This window comes from Cucumis melo, unplaced genomic scaffold, assembly GCF_025177605.1.
Source record: "Cucumis melo cultivar AY unplaced genomic scaffold, USDA_Cmelo_AY_1.0 utg000376l, whole genome shotgun sequence".
Classification (NCBI taxonomy): domain Eukaryota; kingdom Viridiplantae; phylum Streptophyta; class Magnoliopsida; order Cucurbitales; family Cucurbitaceae; genus Cucumis; species Cucumis melo.
The window spans coordinates 21,723-42,059 of NW_026123946.1; the positions used below are offsets into that span (position 1 = coordinate 21,723).

The 20,337-nt window shown below is 31.1% G+C and overlaps 3 protein-coding genes across 9 annotated transcripts; 1 reads left to right on the forward strand and 2 right to left on the reverse strand.

Annotated features, from left to right (window-relative positions):
* Nucleotides 1-2,058: 2,058 nt before the first annotated feature.
* LOC127145951 (polygalacturonase-like) lies at nt 2,059-4,779 on the reverse strand. The gene is made up of 4 exons (XM_051080734.1): nt 3,863-4,779; nt 3,477-3,766; nt 3,049-3,277; nt 2,059-2,436 (listed from the first exon to the last, which is right to left on the reverse strand). Exons 1-4 carry the CDS (start codon nt 4,376-4,378, stop codon nt 2,215-2,217), a joined length of 1,257 nt encoding a protein of 418 aa, XP_050936691.1. The 5' UTR covers nt 4,379-4,779; the 3' UTR covers nt 2,059-2,214.
* Nucleotides 4,780-12,541: 7,762 nt separating this feature from the next.
* LOC127145952 (polygalacturonase-like) lies at nt 12,542-14,528 on the forward strand. The gene is made up of 4 exons (XM_051080735.1): nt 12,542-13,005; nt 13,287-13,576; nt 13,654-13,882; nt 14,018-14,528. Exons 1-4 carry the CDS (start codon nt 12,583-12,585, stop codon nt 14,234-14,236), a joined length of 1,161 nt encoding a protein of 386 aa, XP_050936692.1. The 5' UTR covers nt 12,542-12,582; the 3' UTR covers nt 14,237-14,528.
* Nucleotides 14,529-15,804: 1,276 nt separating this feature from the next.
* LOC127145954 (uncharacterized) lies at nt 15,805-17,661 on the reverse strand. Of its 7 annotated transcripts, none has more exons than XR_007817642.1 (5): nt 17,278-17,661; nt 17,076-17,131; nt 16,867-16,962; nt 16,711-16,758; nt 15,805-16,100 (listed from the first exon to the last, which is right to left on the reverse strand). XR_007817642.1 is itself a non-coding variant. In XM_051080738.1 (5 exons), exons 1-5 carry the CDS (start codon nt 17,320-17,322, stop codon nt 15,953-15,955), a joined length of 387 nt encoding a protein of 128 aa, XP_050936695.1. In that variant the 5' UTR covers nt 17,323-17,661; the 3' UTR covers nt 15,805-15,952. The 7 variants fall into 7 exon arrangements, 4 of the variants coding, with proteins under 4 accessions (XP_050936695.1, XP_050936694.1, XP_050936693.1 ...); XM_051080738.1 differs by having other exon boundaries at nt 17,076-17,125; XM_051080737.1 differs by having other exon boundaries at nt 16,711-16,755; nt 17,076-17,125; nt 17,209-17,661.
* Between the last annotated feature and the right edge of the window lie 2,676 nt (nt 17,662-20,337).

Genomic DNA, 20,337 nt, shown 5'->3' on the forward strand with positions numbered 1-20,337 from the left:
TGAAAACATTACTTGAATTACTACCTGAGACTGATGCTTGAGTTGTTACAGTAAAGGAGTGTGTTATCATGAACTAGGTGGAATATCGAGTTGAAATGTATGTCATCTACCTTCTTTTACCGATATAGAGATGGATAGGTAGTGGATTAGTAGGATTTAGACTTTCTTGTTTGAGATACACGATCATTGTTTATGATTTTCTTTACTAGTGCTTATACTTATTCTTATTCTTATTATTTAGATTTTTAGACTCTATGTTGAAAATTACACTATATCTACATATGGAAATTAATTGGTTTTGTTTTATTTTCTTTTGTGTCCATAGCCTCTTAGAATGATTTTAAAGACATGCTTGAATAGTTTTGAGAAATTATTTTCCTCCATTGAATTTTGAGTTATTGAGTCAAATAACGTCTTTTCTATTTATTTAATGGTTCAAGTCAACACAAAATGTTGAATTACATTACAAAGTTATGTGAGAAAGTAAATAATTTTTAAAAATAAATGACATATCCAAATGATCATTCATTAGCAAACGTATGTGCATACGTGAACCACATATAACAATTACATCTTTGTTTCATTTATCGTGGTATTGTTGGTTTATCCCAAACTTCCATTTTGTAGTTTTACAGTTTGTTGTGGTGGACGTTGTTTATTCTTGACTTCCAATGATTTATATTTTGTGGTGTGGTGATATTTTTTTATCTATCACTAAAAGACTAAACCATGTGACGAATTTGAGAAATTTGAGATGTAGATTTTTTTTTCAACATTCTAGTATGACTTAATTGATAGAATGTTTTCACTTAATTTATGAAATCATGATTTCAAATAATGGAAGAATAAGGGATAAAGTAAGACATTATTTCAAATATTTATTAAGATCTAAAATATGGTCACGGTTTTCTAAAAGGATACAGTGGAGTGCTAAGGCCTCCATAGGAATGACTCCCTAATTTAATTATAGTTTTTGTTTTTCATTAGATCTTTTTCTTTATTTTTGTATCCAATCACAATGTACAAAGTCATTATCTTATTTTCTTTTTTTAAAATCATTCAACTTCTAGGATGTCCTTCAGATGTGCAAAATGCTATATGCTTTTTCATATTATATAATTACTAACACAATTTTCGTCTATATTGGTTAAAATCATAAGCTTCCAAGATCTGATTCAAAATGATATATTTTGAACCCTTACAAGCTTGTGGGCCAGTGGGAACAAAATAAAAATTGGATTCATTGGTAACATGGGGTTGATTTTATTAATCAAACAATAAACAGAAATAAATAGTGCAAAAGTAAAATGCAAGGAATTAAAACGAGTGAGGGTAGGCAGTGTTGGAAGATTCGTTCAAAGAAAATAGACTCAAGGATAAGAATTAACGAGGTTGATTATTATCATTAGCAGAGGATAATTCACAAGTTTAGTAAGTTGTAATTGATATTTTTTGTCGTTCTTGTATAGAGAGCATGTGTACAATTGGTATAGTTGTGTATTTCGTGATTGCTTTGTATGTTGTTTGATGGTCATTTAAATGTGGGCTAACTTACTCGTACATATTTGTATGCTCACCCCATTAGATTTTTTATGTGTTGAAATGAGCAATGCTACATTAGTGATGCTAAAACAGGGACTTGGAGAAAAGATTGATTATTTTTTATTGTTGTGAAGATTTTGAGTTGAATCTACAAGTATTGTTGCTTATACTTCCCGTCTTGAATAATTTATCTACGTTAAAATAGTTCAACTCGCTTTTTGCGTACTATTGTTGTTTTTAATTGATTAATTTTCTATTAGATTCCCCGTTAGATTGATCCTAATAAAGCTATCAAAAATTCAAGTAACTTTGTGAAAGTGATATAGTAACGGTTCAAGCAAACAAGCGTACTTAATCGAGCTTTTAGATTTACTAAATTTGATAAAAAATTCATTAGTTCCTCAAACTAACGAAGGCTCAAAATTAGAATTTATCGAAATAATTAAATGAAGCGTAGTATAATTTAGACATTTAAAAGTATATAAAACATGAGAAGGTAATGATAAGATACATAAGTGACATAGACCTCATATATTATTTTAAAGCTTATTTTGGTCAAAATGAATATAGTGAGGAATTGATTCTAACACCTTACATCTTTCCAATTCTAGATATGAAATTACATTCAATGCCCAATACTGATATTGTTGAACCTAAAGTGAATTACATTTGCTATACTAAGCAATTAGAAGGTTGAACTAGACCCAAGGTAGTTCCTGTTGCATATTCACACGATGCTTGGGCAATTTGATCCTTGAATATCAACTTTACATCTTTCAATCTTATTTCGTTGCATGGCCTTGCAGGGCTACACTCAAAGTTTATACCTACTTCAGTAGCTGACGTTCCATGGATGTCTTCATATCTTACATTACTAATCTTTACTCCAGAAGCCTAATATATTCATATTATATGTATATATATTACTGTTACAACAGTTTGAAATAATAACGATGGAAAAGAAAGAAAGAAAATGAAATCTCCAAAAAAACTTTGAAGCAAATTATAGTAAACAACTAATTTTGAAGTTATGTAGTAAAAGTAATTACTATTACATGAGGTGGAATTGTTTTTAATATCTTGAAATAATCTTGAATGGAAACTTTGAAGCATAAAATAAAGTTGAGTTACAATTCAGTTTTTGAAAACTTTTATAACGTATAATAAAGTCCATAAACATCTAAATTTAAAGACGAGTAGTTAATTACATTTATAATTTTGTACAATTATATATTATATTTCTTAACACGTGATTTTTTTTTAAAAATTAACACCATACATTCATACATATATATAATATATATAAGTAATACTTGGATCCGATATGTTTATGCACTATCATGTATGTTACCTCTAACATAAACAAAATATTTAAATAAGAAAAATAAAAAATTTTCACCAAAAAATTATGATTTAAGAATTTGATAAAGAATTAAAGAATGCATTAAATTTCTTTTGATATATGGTTTGAACATTTATGATCGGAATGAATGAGGAAATGGTTACCTGACCGGGGCAGCCTTGGTTATGTGGGCAGTAATTTTGATCAATGATGAGAGGGTTGTTGACATTGTCAAAAACAATGTGTTGAAAAAGAATGTTCTTTGCAAACCCATTGCTGGGCCTTCCCCAAGATTTAATCCTCACTCCATTCATTGTTCCGTTGAAATGAGCTGTTTTTAATGTCACATTTTCCACTCCAGCCTCTTCCCACCATTTCCCCAAACTCCCAATGCTACAACACAAATTTCACATTCCCACTCACTTTGTCATTGTAAGTGCAAAGATAACATTAACACCCGTAAAATGTTATTTACAATTTAATTAAAATTTGTAAGAATACCTCTTAAAAATCAAGTATAAAGGATTATTATGAGAGACACTCATTTGATTTTTTTTTTTTTTTTTTTTTGTCATTTATCCCTATAGCTTACCTGATTCCATGTCCAGGTCCACATGCAAGTCTTTCCATCCATAAATGGGAAGTCCCAGGGCCAATTGAGATGCAGTCGTCCCCGGTGCGAATGTTTGAATTGAGAATGGTAACATTTGATGATCTCTCCACATGAATGCCATCAGTGTTGGGGCTATTGCTGGCAGCTAAGACTTTCACTCCTTGAATCTTCACGTCTTGACAGTCATACACAACAATGTGATACATTTGGCTGTTAACTGAAGATAATCCATTGATCAATATATTCTGTGAATCTGAAACTTCCAACGTCTGGAAATTAGAAAACAAACAAAACAACATTGATTATTATTAATGATAGATAAAACCCTAAAAAGGAATATTCAAATTTTATTTAAATTTGCATACTGTTGCGCCAAGAGAGCAAGTGTTGATCCCTGAGTTTTTGCAAGCCCACAAGGTAGTTCCTTGGCCATCAAGAATGCCACCATAAATGGAAAGTGCATTTATACGTGAGAAAGAAATCCAGGTTCTTGATTTGGCCAGAACCTTAAAATTCGAAGAAGCCACAAGTGTGCCGTTGATGAGAAAGGTGATAGAATTATAGTTACAAGGTCCAATAAAGTTACCACTTTGAACGTAGAATCTTCCTTTGGGCACATAAACGGTAGACGCAACTGTAGAGGAGCATGCACGAGCCCATGCAGACTGCAACGCATGAGAGGCATCGGTCTTACCATCCGGCTTGGCTCCAAGATTGACGATATCAAACGTCAATCCACCAGCAGCAGCAGTCAAGGCGTGCTTCTTTAACAGAAGAGCAAGGAAAATTATAACAACAACCATCATTTCAAATCTTAAAAATCTACAAAGGGATAGTCTTTTGCCAAAGTATGGGAAAAATAAAAAGGGCTGTGAAGGCATATTTATAAACTCATAATAAGACAAAATACTTGCATGTTGGCCAATTTACAACTATTTTCTCGGTCCCAACTTAGTTTATAAATATGCCTTCATAAAAAATTTGTAGGAAAACATAAAAAATAAATCTTTAGGTGCAGCCCAACTAATATACATAGAAGGATCATAGAAGGATAAAGGTAATGAGTAATATTTTTAATGTTAATAATCAAGTCCATTACAAAATTTTAAAATAAAGCAAATTCTATCAATGAGGTAGTTTACCGGTCAGTAGACTACTGCCAGTGATATAGTATGTCGATGATTGACTATGAAAGTTTGGATATCTCAATTTTGCTATTATTTTGCAAAGGATGTAGCCTAGCCTAGGCTATAAATACCTTTGTGTAGTCCACGAGTTATCTAATTAGTAACTGTTATTTTAAGAACTTTTTACATTTTACAAAAAAAAAAAGTTAGATTATTAATTTATTACCATGTGATAAACGAATGGGATATAGGCACAAATAGGTAGAGCCATGACTACACCGAATTATTGTGCTATATTTGTCAATAATTTTGGTTTGCTTGCGTTTCTTAAATAAATGTGTGCATTTTCCTTTAAACTAACCAGGCAACAAAAATAACATTTAAAAATATATAAAGGAATAGTTTGCTGCATGACAAACTATTATAGGATAATTTGGAGGATGCAAAACATATGAGAATTTATTTAATACTACAGAGTAAGGGAGAATTTTCCATACTACCTAATTTTCATCGTACACTACAAATATGATAGCAGTAACATTTAAGAATAATGTGTGGTTCATAAAAGAAATTGACATGACGTGTTAGGTTATAAATGTGCGTTCGATCACCAAGTGTATATATCTTGAATAATAGTGGTGTAAGTGTTTTTTTCATGAAATTAGTTAGGAAGTTGAGTTTAAAAGTGGTTAGACATTGACCAAAATATGGCTCACTTAAGATAGAAGAGGTAAATATGAAGTGACGTTGGGAAATGTAATTGATATATGAGGAGGAGGAGGAGTGTTGGACAATGATGGGAAGTATAATTGTCCAAGGAAATGAATTACCAAATAGAAAAACTCCTTTTTAGGAATGAAACATAATTTCACGTCTCTCCCACCTAATTAACCCTCTTTTGGGCTATCACATCTCTTCTTTTGTTGTGTATTATTCATTAGATTTCTAGTTACATTGATGATTACTTTTTTGTCGTTAAGGTTGGTTCATGGAATGATAATTAGGACCTTTAGTTAATCAAAGCTAGACATTGTCATAAGATCTTTTTGTTCATTGTATGGAATATACATTTTTATAAAGTATGGAAATAAACAATCATATACTTCTCCACTAACTCTTTTATTTTAATATAAATTTTTTATGAGTTTCAAAATGTTATAGTTTTAGTTGGGTATGTTTTGCGCTTTCATTTAGTTGTTGGGGCTATATTTGACTTACTTTTTGTAACTTAACTATCCTCTATTTAATTACTTGTTCAATAGATCTCCTATTTTATAGGAAATATTGATCTAGACATCACAACGAGCCCAACACAATGAAAATCACTCAAAGTGAAGCTAAAGCAAGCAAGAACGGACCAAGAAACGTTAGAGTGGCATTTTTTAAATAATCAAAAGAAAAGCGCCACAATACCAAAGGATGGCACTTGAAGGCAATACCCATAAAAACACGAAGTGTCGCGACACCCAAGTCAAGGGCCGTAGATGTAAGCTCTCATTTTATTCTCCTTTTAATTATATTAATTTTTCCTAAGTTGTGAAAAACAAGTAGAATCCAATTGTAAATTCTTTATGGGTTGAATCATTTTGATGAGAAAATTTTAGAATCAATTTTATTTTGGTAATGATTTGGAAACTTTATTAGGTATTCAAAAAGAATGAAGATAAGGGTAAAAAGTGAGTTTAATTTGAAGGAAGGGGCATTATGGTCATTTTCTATTTATTATTACTTTTTTAAAAAGAAAGAAATCGGGAAATTCTTTCGAGCACGTAACCCCTCTTCTCGAATCTTTTCCCTTCATCGACTCCTTCCTCTCGTTGTCATCTCTCCCTATCTCTCTGTCATTCTCTTCCGCTCACCATCCCTCTCCATCACCATTGCTAAGTTGCACATCCGCTCATTGACGTCCCGTGAACACCATCATTGCCACCGTGCCATTGTTGTCCTGCTTACCTTGTACCATATCTTAAAATGTCACGCCATCACCCAACCAACCGAAGATCAAGTTAGCCACGGTGTCCATGTTTCTTTCAAATCCACCACTTAGAGTAAGATTCTCAAGGTTCGAGGTTGTCTTTTTAGGTCATTTGGAATACCCATTAAGTTTATGCTTGATTTTAACATTACATATTATATTTTAATGCTAGATTTGAATTTTAGAATAGCTAACCGATGGTCGGTGGGTCTATGTGCACATATGAGCATGGTTGAATCAAGGTTGTTACTGTAGAAGGTACTAAATATGCATGAGCTCAGTTTGGTTCTGTTTTTCCATGTGGATATGGGTCACGTGTGGACTATTTTGGGTCATTTATTTAATATTCTACCATGGTTGGATTGAGTACAGGTTTGTAGGCATTACTTTTGATTTATAGTATTATGTGATGATAACGTTTTAATTATTATTTCATTATCGATGCATATTTACACATTTTTTAGAGCATGTTTTACGAGCTTTTACTTCTAAAAATTTTCCACTCACTGGGTTGGATTGGGTGGAGGTTGTTACTGTGTAAGGTTCTTGAAGCTCACTAAGAGCTCAATGACTATTGCTGAATATAAGAAGAAGTATAGAGAACTATCTAAGTACGCCACTAGTGTGATTGAGGATGAGGATGAAAGGTGCAAGCGATTTGAAGAAGGATTACGAGAGGATATTCGTACTCCTATAATAGCTTGTGCATAGTGGATTGATTTCTCCAAATTAGTAGAGACGACTGCTTGTCGTGCCAACCCAACGGTACCAAAAACTTAGACTTGTTGCCAGCTAATTTAGCTTTGGAGCTTAAGAGAATCATGTTGTTGCTTACGTTGGTATTTAAATCTACTTGAAGAGTCATTAATCATGGTCATTGCATAGATACTCTCTATGTATCTCTTCATCATGTAACTTCTAAGTCCTCGTTGAGTGCAAATTTTTCTGTTGCTTGTCCAAGTGTGAGCGAAACAATAGGTTTATATGAGTGATCCAGAGTTGAACACAGAGAATTGATATCAAAACTTAGATCTAGGATTCACTAGGGGTTTAGGCAATATAAAATGAATAACCTATACAGTGTGAAAGAATGTAAATTTAACTCTGTCTACTTATCTACACTAGAGAATCTGTAAAGAAAAATTAAGATGGATGCGAGATGAAATTGTGAACTAACTTGTATAAAAGAAGGGGGTGAAGGAAAGTCTGTGCATTACCAGGCGATTAAGCAATAAGAGAATCTTGATGCGATATAACTAAGTTGACCAGCTTATGACGAAGGCGAGCACCTCTTGGTGTCTTCAAACGTCACACTTGCTCACCTCTCGGGATCCAAATGACCAAGCTGTCTTAAACTAGTTATACCTAGAACGCTTCACTTACAAGACTTATAGAGCTTCTCATTTAAGGGTGACAACCTCTAGACACCTAATACCCATACTTGTTCTCCTTTGGAGACATAAATGATGGAAGTTATCTCACCAAGGTGGAGTTTGTCTCCAAGCTCCTCCTCGCGTGTTAGCCATATCCTTGCTACTTACCTTCTTTGGTAGATGGCGATATACACTGTCCATGTGAACTTTTTTCGTTTTCAAAATTATTCTATAGAGTGTAAATATTTTACTGGTCTTTTATATTTTTTTTTTAAAAAACCCATTTACTAGTAGAGTAGTAATATGAATAATAATAATTATTATTATAACGAATGAATTTGAATGTAGACTTAAACTTTGCCTAGAATACTTTTGAATGTTTTTCATTTCTTATTTTGAATGGATTTGTATGTAGTCATGCATTTTACACAAATTTAGGTTTCATTTATTTGAGGTAAAAAACACTTGGACTTCACTTGTTTGTTTGATTATAAAATTTTTTAAAAATTAATATAACATATTTAGATCATTTACATAAATATGACATTTGTTTAGTGCAAATTTCAATTTTAGTAGAAAAGGAAAGAATGAAAAATATTCTAAATTATGAAAAAAAAAAAGCAACTTGGTGACCTAACCAGGAAGTTAGGTCGGGTCGGGTTGAGTTGGTCCATGGACGTTTAACTGACAGAGTTCAATTTTTACTGATTCAAGGTCTTTGGATTAGTCCTTGATTTACTTCTAATTCGATTGATGTACGCCCTTATTAAGAACTCCATTGTCTCTTGACTTTGAGCTATTCTCTCCATTTTCTGAAACTTTTTGTTGATTGAACTCTTTTTTAAAACATTCATTCTCTCTTTTTTTAAAAAAAGAAATGAGGAGTGTAAAATGCATTTGCATATGGGTAGAATACAATGGTTATTGCCTAAGGATTAGGTGGAAGAGGAGACGACATGTCGTAATGTGAAAAGGACAAAATTAGTAATTTCTTCTCCGTTTTATCCTCCACCTCTTGCGCCCTTCCACATTTTCCGTTCTATTTTCTTCCATTTTTTCCTCTCCTTATTTGTTCCACTTTCTCAAATGACAGTCCTACCCCCTCCCGTACTCTCTCTTTTCTTTTTATCCAATTCCAAATTTTTCAAACTAAACCAAATTGATTTTACACTCTTTGAGTCTGTCATATATAATATGATAGTCTTTTTCAATTTATCTCATAATAATGTTTCAAAATTCCATGTCAAATACTCCTTTCCATGAAAATACCTCTTCCAAAATTATATAAAAAATATCTGTTTTTTTTTTTTTAAATAACTTTATAGTATTTATGATTTTGAAAGTAATTTTAAATTTTTATAATTAATTAATATATTGTATCTACATATTTGCAGTTTCTTTACTTTTCAATTTTTTATAATATGAATTTTCGTCCTCTTGTATGAAATTATATTATTAGAATAATTTCAAGTTAACTAAGAACCATTCAAATCTTGGTTCTATCAGTCAATTTCATAGTTGATGTTAGATAATGATTTAACTCACTAGAACATAATTTGACATTTGGCTAGGGTTGACCTGGACAATCATGTGCTTTGAGTTGAGCCATGTAAGGGAACATGTTATTTGCTGTTTATTTGATTGAATTGGACATTGTTCAAGTCAATCCTCTCTTGTAGAAGTATTTTCGTTTTAAGATGGTATTCTTCACCTATATCTTATTATTTTTTAGACTCTGTCACTTCTATCATTAATGTTTGATATTATTAGTATATCTTTGATCTAAAATCAACCATAATTTAAAAGAATATTTGGGATGATTTGCAAAAGTAGCTTGTTAATCAAGCTAAGTATAAGTATAATAGTTATAAATAATAATAATAATAATAATAATAATAATAATAATAATAATAAAAGTATAATAATAAATAATAAAATAAAATTGGGGAAGATAGCACAAATATTTGAAATATGGAGAAATTGAAAAAAATATTAAAGGAAATAATGGATGAAAAGGGAGAGGTTGAAAGCATGATGATGATGATGATGATGATGATGATGATGATGATGATGATGATGATGATGATGATGAAATGCTGTGTGTGTTGAAGGCAACAGAAAGTATGGGGGATTGGAGCAATTGTGCATCATCACACAAATTGGAGCAACAGAAAGTATTGAATTGCAAGAATTAAGAATGGAGAATAGAATTCTTACGAAATAAAAATACAATAATCAAAATATTACAATTCTATCTAATTTGAAAGATATGAGAAAGATATTATGTACAAATATATATTGAGAAATTATATTATATGTAAAATATGAAAAGGAAATGAAAATAAAATTATTTTCTAAGAACATAAATAATGTATCAAGTTTATAATATTTGACTGCGTTTGAGACCTCACCCATTTTTATATATAATTTTTTGCAATTCGCATGAAAAATATTAAAATATTCTAAAAAAAATATCTAATGTCTATTAAAGATCATCTACATGTATTCTGTTAAAATGTTCCATCATAACTTGCTATATAGCAATTTATTTTTCTTTTTTAAAAAATATTTTAGATGTGTGGTGAAAAAAAAAAACATAAAAATAGACGATGCTTGAAATACACTTTTTAAGTATTATCCTTATAGTAACATGCAACACATGTAGGACTATTAAACCCCCTCCCCAAAAGATCACTAACTATAACGAAAGAGAAAGAAAAGTCTATTCGCGAATGACCACTTTAGAGTTTAAAAAGAAAATCAACCAAATGAATAGAAGTAATGAAAAAAAAATAAAATTTTATTAAAATTACTAAAATTATATTTTATACTTCATTAGTGATGTTTTAATGTAAGTTACAAAATTCAAATATCAACATATCGTATATTATTGATATAGGTTTAGATACGATTAAAAGTTGGTTTCACTTTTTTAATTTGAGAGCAACGAAGAGAACTAAATTAAATTAATCGGTTTTATAAATAAATAACCCATACCATTGACTTTCATGTGTTATTTTGACTATTCTTTGTTTTGTTCTAAATATTCTGGATTGAGCAATTTTGCTATTTTCATACCAGAATTGGGTCTATATAATTTCTTTATTTTATAGATTAAAATTAGACATCTTTTGTTAACACTTTTCTCGATACCAAACCTACGATGTCTATAATAATTATTAGTCCTTTTTCTAAATAACAAATATAAATGCACCATAATATATAATTAATATTGAATATAATTAATATTAATTGTTAGGATTTATTTTCTAATATAAATACACACATTCGATTTGGTTTAGTTTAGCAATTAAAAAAAAAAAAGAATTTGTCTTCCAATCCAGTCTATCAATGTAATCGTCAATTTAGGTAATCTTCGATTGAAGGGGAGGTGATGAAGATGACAGGTGACTGAAGCGGCGTGACCAACCGCAGGCCAACGCAGTTAGCGAAGATTGTTTACGATCAGGAATTCTTACTGCGACCAACAGAATCAACGAGATAGAATGCTTGAGCAATTGATGGCGGGGAAGCCGAAAGTAAGTCCCTGGATGCATCCTATCCCGGAGAATCAGCAGTAGTTGCATGGTCAGATCAATCCAGGTCATTCAGACAAAGTCGGGTGACGTCGTCTTCCTTAAAGAAGAGATTACCAAAAGAGGCTTGAAGACATTGTCAGACATATCTTTTCAGCTTTTCTTTAATTTGCATATCAAACAGTACATATCCGTTTCCATTGGTTTGGTTTATTGTTGCAATAAAAAATATTTGAAATCGACGATTAAAACATTGATGAAAAAAATCAATTATTTTAATTTAAAGAAAATATTAATAAAATACTTACATAGGAATAGTTGATTTCAACCAATAATTAACAAATCATAAAATGATAAATCGAAGGAAATAGAAGATTTGTAATTATAATAAACCATATAGTTCGACAATAATGATGGATCAAATTACAAATTTAGAAGTATAGTTGTTACAAACACCATAGTTTATGTCATTTTACCTCAATTATTTTTATTTTTTTCGACTCAACATACTACACGGAAAGCTTTAAAAGGGCCAAGAATTTACCATCATTCAAACTCCTTATCCTGAGTGCTTTATTATTATTTTTTATTTTTCCTTTTGAGTTGTTTATCTTCAAAATCTATATATATTATTTTAATTTATTTGTTTTATTTTGAAGAACCCTAAACTTCAAATTATTTTGACATAATGAGAAGGAATTAAGGCACACATTGCGTAAGGGTTCAACATTTTTTTTCCTCCAAAACGAAAAAAGAAAGAAAGAAAACATGTGAGGCCATATTGGTCATTTCATTTGCCCACATTCAGTGATTAAAGCCATAAATAAAGAAAACTCCTTTTCAATCAATCCTCAATTTTCGAAGTTTTTTTTTTTTTTTTTTTTTTTTTTTTTTTTTTTTTTTTTTAAAATTTTAAAAAAGCATAAGAGAAACATCCTTTTAGACCTAAATTTTCCAACAAAGGAATTAGTTATATTTCTCCCCCCCTCTGTAGTCTATATAAACCCCTCAAAACCCATCCAATTTCCCCACCACAACACACCCACATTCTCAACTCTTTCGTCTCACTTTATTATGGCTCTTCACAAAACCTTATTCATTCTTTTCCTCTTCCTCACTTTGGCCTCGGCTTCCACCTTTAACGTAGTCGATTTCGGTGCAAAACCCAACATCGGAACCGACTCATCGCAGGCGTTCGAGGAAGCTTGGGCTAGTGCATGTCGTGCAACGACAGCCGTGTCCATTTATGTTCCAAAAGGGAGATTCTATGTGAAAAGTATAGCATTTGAAGGGCCTTGCAATAATAATGATATCACTATACGAATTGATGGGACGCTTTTGGCTCCATCAAACTATGCTGTGATTGCAAATTCAGGAAATTGGATCACTTTTAAACGTGTTGATGGTGTTAACGTGTTTGGTGGCGTTCTTGATGCCCAAGGATTTGGATTATGGGCTTGCAAGAATTCCAAAAGCTCTTGCCCCTCCGGAGCCACGGTAAATTAAATTTGTCCAAATATTATTTAGTCTCCAATTTTAACTATGTACTTTTAATTTATACACATATGACATATTACAATTTTTTATATAAAAATTTAGTTTATTTAAAAAAATGAAAAAGACTTTGAGCAGCGATTAGTGGACTAAAATTGAACCATATATATTTTAGCCCATGTTTTTTTTACGTAAGTTACCATTTTTATTTATTTCCTTCCACGGAGATTTTCTTTCTAATTATAAAACATTGTCAAATATTATTTTTTCCTCCTCTGGTGCAGTCGTTGGAATTTTCCAATTCAAAGAATATAATGGTTAGTGGCTTAACGTCACTAAATAGTCAAATGTTCCACATAGTAATCAATGGTTGTCAAAATGTGAAAGCACAAGGACTGAAGATATCAGCTGCTGGTAATAGCCCAAACACCGACGGCATTCACGTAGCATTATCCTCAACGGTTACTATCCTCAACTCTATAATTGGCACGGGCGACGATTGCATTTCAATAGGTCCTGGCACGTCGAACTTGTGGATTGAGAATGTTGCTTGTGGACCTGGACATGGAATCAGGTACTCAATTGAAAAAAATTAATAAAAGTTTAACCTTGACAATTAAAGCTAAGATATAACTTTTATTTGGTTATCAGCATTGGGAGTTTAGGAAGAGAAGTGCAAGAAGATGGTGTTGAGAATGTAACAGTTAAATCTGCTACATTCACAAACACACAAAATGGGGTCAGAATTAAAACATGGGGAAAGCCGAGCAATGGATTTGCAAGAAGCGTTATCTTTCAAGACATTGTAATGGTCAATGTGGAAAATCCTATCATTATTGATCAAAATTATTGCCCCGACAACAAAGGTTGTCCTGGACAGGTCAGTATGGATTTCCGTTTTAAAAAAGTTTTTTTTTTTCAATGCATGTTTATGCAAGCAATTTAGTTATCTAATCACAACTTTTTTTTTTCTATAGAATATTTCTTATCTTATTTATTCTTTTTGTATAATTAGGATTCTGGAGTTAAAATCAGCGATGTGACATATCGAAACATACACGGAACATCAGCGACGCAAGTTGCGATGAAATTCGATTGTAGCTCGAAATTTCCATGCAATGACATAACTTTGGAGGATGTGGAGTTGAGTTATAAGAATGAAGCAGCTGAAGCTTCATGTAGTCATGCTGAAGGAAGTGCTGCTGGTTTAGTTCAGCCATCAAGTTGTTTGTAGACAGGTCTTAGAACTATGTAATATATAATTTTATAATTATATTATAAGGTCCTCTAGGGTTAGCTAGGGATATGTTACCTGTCTTAGCATAGATAAGAATTGAAGTTCCAAGGTTGAGGTTATGGTACTAGCAAGTAGCAACCCACTATGGGGCGTGTTCGTTTCCAGAGTCAACATCGAGTTTTCTAGATTTTTGTTTAATTAGTTTAGCACCTTTGATCAACATTAATTAATCTACTAGTGTCGACCATTTTATTGCTATTTTAAAGGTGAATGATTTTTATTACACTTACCTATCTATTACTCGTTATTTTAGTGGATTGAAATAAAACTTGTTGTATGGTGTCCAATTTTAATCTCTATCAAACCCCGACGATCTATACATAGCACACAGATCCATGACAATAAGTATATTGGAATTCACGTTGAAATTGTTAAAATCATTTTTGCTATTTAAATATTTATATATAATTTTAGACTTTTAAAATCAATATAATTATAATACTATCGAAATTAATTTGAATGATTAAAAAAATATTTTATAATGATTTTGAAATCGTAGAGAAAACAATTTCAACCATTCTAAAACCACTTATAAACATGTCCAAATTAAACAGGGACAACAAATTTGTCAAAAAAAAAGTGTTTTCTAAAAACCATTTTTTAATATTACAATTAATATAGAGATAGAGTATAAAACTATTTTCTAATGGAAAAAATGTTATGTCAAATGATTGAATCTCACTTTTAATTTGTTCTATCATTTAATATTGGATATATTGATCACATATAATCGAGTGTATATAGATTAAGGAGGTTAATTAATTCATTAAGCATCGTAATAATCAAGCTTTGACTCTTTTAAACGAAAACATATTCTCAATCTCAATTGTATTTCTTTTTTAGATTACAAAATTTTAGAAGTATTTTAGTTATTGAATAATTGAAAAACATTTTTAGTTTGCAAGTCAAACTTTGTATACAAAATAAATTCAATAGATTTAGTTAGAAGCAAGGTAAACCAATGGAACTTGTGTGTGTTCCTTTTTATTCAAACTAAAATGGATTAGAAAACAAGAGAAAGATTGTGCATACAATATGCATATAACATGGGCAAGATTTCAGTATATTTTAATGTAGCCCATTTTTAGGGGATGCCATTGGAAATTCCTCTTAGTTATACCAATCGTGTATGCCAATATTTTCCGATAATGTCAGCTTCGATTTTATCGGTATTGTTGCCAACCATAAATTAAACAAAACTTTTAGAAAAAAAGCAAATCAAACTAATAGAAAAAATCCAAACTAATACTCAATAAGAAAAAGAAAATAGTGAATTGAATTTAGGGTTTTTTTATAAAAAAATTTAACAAACCGATAACATATTTACGAGGGGTCTATTCAATAACATAACAAAGTGGAAAATTATTTACACTCTATAGAACAATTTCAGAAACGAAAAATCCATAGACCCACCATGTGAAATACCAAAAATACCCTAATAAATGTGCGATTAATTGTCCGCGCGCCCGATTAATGTTAATAAACGATTATTAGACGCCATCATGTAGAATAATATACAATTGATACACGATCTTGTAAATTACCAAATATATATAAACGATAAAAAATAAACGCTAAACGATAACAAACGATAACGTTATTTTGATATTCATATATATTGCACCTACCCTTGTGTACAAGTTTCATTAATGTCTAATTTGATGGTCTCGTTAAAAATATAGGTTCACTGGCTAATTGAGTGCAGACACCGAAACAACAAGGGTAAATGATGAGGAATTTAAGACATACTGATATAGCTGTGCCGTTTATATAGAAATCAATCGGCATCTCCACCGACCAGCTGCAAATGTAGCAACAGTTAGTTAACCTCTATAAGAAGATAAATACGGCAGAATGTTGGTCAAAAAGTATATTCAATCAAAACAAGAAAAAGTGTAATGATCTATTCAGAATCTGTTCAAAGAAAAATTCAGCACTTGCATAAACAATGAATGATTAATGCAGAATACTATGTATGGTTAAATAACAAATTTAGTCGGTAAACTTTAAATCTGTAAGAAATCTAATAGACACAAAATTGAAAATCTAACGTTCAGGACTAACTTGAGCCTTTTATTTTAATATTTAGAAATCTTAGCACGTATGGTCCAACCAATAAACTATTTCCATGGACATAAAATTCAAATTTATATTTAAGAATTTTGTTTAGTGCTAAGAATGAAATCTTGTTTTCTACTTCTTAAAAATAATAGTAATAATAATAATGAAAAGCGTAAGATTCTCTCTTAGGAAAATATCAATTTTGAGCTTGTGTTCAAATATCCAAGGTAATTCTAAAACAATGAACTTAACTTATGGCCGATAGTAAAAAAAAGGACCAAAAACATAAGAAGGTAAAACGAATCAAAGAAAAAAACATAGAGTCCTTGCTCATCATCTTGCTCAATTACGTAAGGGACTTGTAGTTCTGCAAGAACTTGAAAATGCTCCAAATGCTCCTTGTTTAAAAAAGAAACCCTTGGATTAGAAATAACAATCCCAATTGTTTTACTTTATCCATACAAACAGCCTTAAGATTGCTTATTCATTAACCAACTACTACTTACAAATACTTGTGGTTCTTAAAACTTAAAATTCTCCTTCGCATTTCATCAAATAGCTTATGTTCATCTTTCACTTTAGCCACAATTTTTACCACCAACCTAATAAAAAAGAAACAATAAGAACCCAGAAGAGAAAATCCATCAAATTTCCCATTAAATATTTGTACGGTAGAACAAACACAAATATCGGAAAAAGGAAACAAAAAACGCACTTGTGATTGCGATTGAAAGGCACTTCCAGATGTGTTTTGTCGATTTCTTCCTACAGCTACCCATTAAAAATTTTCAATTCCTTAAAGAAACAAAAACTCCATCTAACAATTATACAGGAACAAAATAACTCACAAAAAGAGAGCTTCTCCCAACTGAAAAGGATGAGAAAAGGAATGGATTCTCATTTAGTTGTTTTTGTACCTCTGCATTATGTGGATTCACATGGATATTTTCTAGATTTTGCATCAAACGGATGAGGGAGGAGAAGCATCGAACAACTTGAGACGACGAACGAAGATGAATAGGGAAGAGGAAGAGACAGCAGTGGCTAGAGGTTGATTTCGACGGCGAACGTGTATCACAGCGGATGCGAGGGTTTTTGCGAGCGTTTGGTGAGCTCCTTCAAATGACACCAAGAGCATTTTCAAGAGAGAGAGAAAGTCGAGATCTACGGCGGCTGGAGCGTTTGCGAGAGAGAGGGAAAGTTGTGCTTTCACGAATTGGAGAGCGTTTGCCAGAGAGAGACTGCGTCAGCCAAAGCATTTGAAGGGTTTTTGCGAGTGTGTTTGCGAGAGGAAGGGAAAGTGTTGCCGACGAAAGGGAATAATTATTTTTTTAAGAAAAATATTTTAATGACACAAAAATTACGTTGTTAATTAACGACGTAAAATTTGTGTCAAAAAAAATTAAATAACGACGCAAAAAATGTGTTATTAAAAATTCTGCATTTTATATTTTTAATGATACATTTTACTCCACCCCATCCTTTTTTTATTTTTAATGACACAATGTCTTGATTAGTAGTGTCATTAAAATCCATTTTTCTAGTAGTAGATATAAATGATCGTGTAAATTATCTTTAACGATATTACATATGTGTGTCTGATCATGTATGAAAATATAAACGATAAAAAACGATCATCATACACGATACTGTATATTACCATATATAAACGATAAGGTAAAAAACAATAAAAGATGACAAAAAAGTTTAGATATAGACGATCATGTAAAGTAGCTTCAACTATCGTATATACAAGTATAAACGATCATTTAGAAAAACTCTAATAACTCGTAATTATAAAAATATCATAAAAATGAAAGGGGCTATAAAAAGGTGAAGGAACTTGCTCAGACTTTTTCATTCATCATCTTCCTCGTCAATCGTTTATATCCTAGTAACTACTTCAACAGAACTGTCGCGATCGATGATTTGATTTGTATATAAAGAGGTTTGAATCTATATTCATTTCGATATATCTCCATCATCTATATATATCTGTCACTATCTATCTCGTATACAAAAAGGTCTAAATCTATATATATTTCGATCTATCTATATCTATCACGATCTATCCCGCATACGAAGACGTCTGTTTCTATACTAATTGTATATATTTTATTGTTTGTATTTCATTGAATAATTTATATTAATTTTCTTTTTTACAAAAAGATGGTGAGCAAGAAGCAACAAGCATGTAGAAAATCAATAAAGTGTAAAGTAAAGACAAAAGAAAGAAAAAGAAATAAAGGTAACAGACTAGAAAAAGAAATAAAGGTAACAAACTAGAATGTGAATATCTGTCTGTATAACATTGTATATTTGGGTATATTTTTCTGTATAGCGCTCTGTATTTGTAAATTTGTTAAAACTTAACCTTGTTTGAAACATACTGTTTATTATGTCTTTCAACAGGTGAAACACTATCCAAATGACATTATTATGGAAGATGAACAAAAAAACCTTAAAATTACTGTATACTACAATTTAGAAAACATTGAATCAGATCAAGTCCAAAATAGACCAAAGAATTCTTTCTCTAGTTTTGACAAACAGTCCTTTTGGTCAGTTCTTTAACATTAAAATAGCCAAAATATCCACACAATTCATGAATTTTCTATTAAGAAAATAATGCCATACAAAAAACACTAATATCCTTGCTTTCAACTTCAATGGACATATAGTAGAATTTGGGCTGAAAGAATTTTGTTTTGTGACTGGACTAAAAGGTCAGAAATTTTTTGAGTTAAATCTAGAAGAAAGAAAAGAAAATGGTTTGAAAAATGCCCTTTTCCGTCATGATGACTTTATAACAAGAAGAGATATAGAAAGAACTTTCAAAGCGTTATGCAACGTGGAAGACTCATTGTGACTGGACTAAAAGGTCAGAAATTTTTTATGCCATTTTTCTTTTCTGAGTTTCTTTTAGAAAAGGGTTTTATGCCTAATAGCTTGAAGAAAAAAACCAATCATATATATATTTTCGCATTTTTGTATCATTTTTGTGAATAAATTAGTTTTTTGCTCAGTTTTTTTTGTTTTGTAATTTGCTTTATCTACTTGAGGAGAAATTGTTAAAAGAAAGAGAAGGATATGGGCAAGCAAGGGCCTTTTTATCACTTTGGAGTTACAATTGCTAGTTTTTCAAACTATAATCGACAACATATTGAGTCTAAGTTTCAATTCCATCATCTTCCCATTTCTTTTGAGGTTTTTACTGAACCCAAATATAAAGTTTGAACTGTGTTATGTTTGTATTAATTCCCCAATGACATCAAAGAAAACTATCTTTTAGTGAAGCCCACACTGTATTCCCTTATAATGCTGGCATGTTTTGGTTTTGAATTAGTGTCTCAATGAGAATTAGTTTTGTACTTGAATTTCTTGTCGATTGTCTCCATTATATTTGGCGTCTCCCATGGAAGTATCTCTGTCAGTGCTACAATTTTTACATTGGAACAAGCATTTTCAAATAAAGTATATGTGTGTATATTAATACATAATTATATAACAAATAACTACTTTCGAAGATGGTTGAAATATCTACAATAGAACCTAATATAGAAAGATATGAGGATGAAATATAGGAGAAGAGAAAAATCAATTGAAGAACATGAAGATGAAACCGTTTCTGCACATGGTAACTTTAATTTGAGGATTTAATTAAACTGCATTAGATGACCGAGAGTTCTGTGAGTGCTCAATTTTATTTTGCTTTCTGCTTATATTGGTTTGAAGTTTTGTTTTGCATTGTTTTCTATAATTTTTTTTAATAAATGTGGACGTTTTTATTCCATTCCAAAAGCTGCCTTATTATTTTCACTTGTTTCTGCAATCCAGCGAGAGTTTTATTTTGAAGGAGGTGCAATGGTTTTGGCTGATGGAGGTGTTGTTTGCATTTATGAGTTTGACAAAATGAGATCAAAGGATAGGTAACCTAAAAGGATTTAGTCAGCTGTTGATTAGTGAAATTACTCATA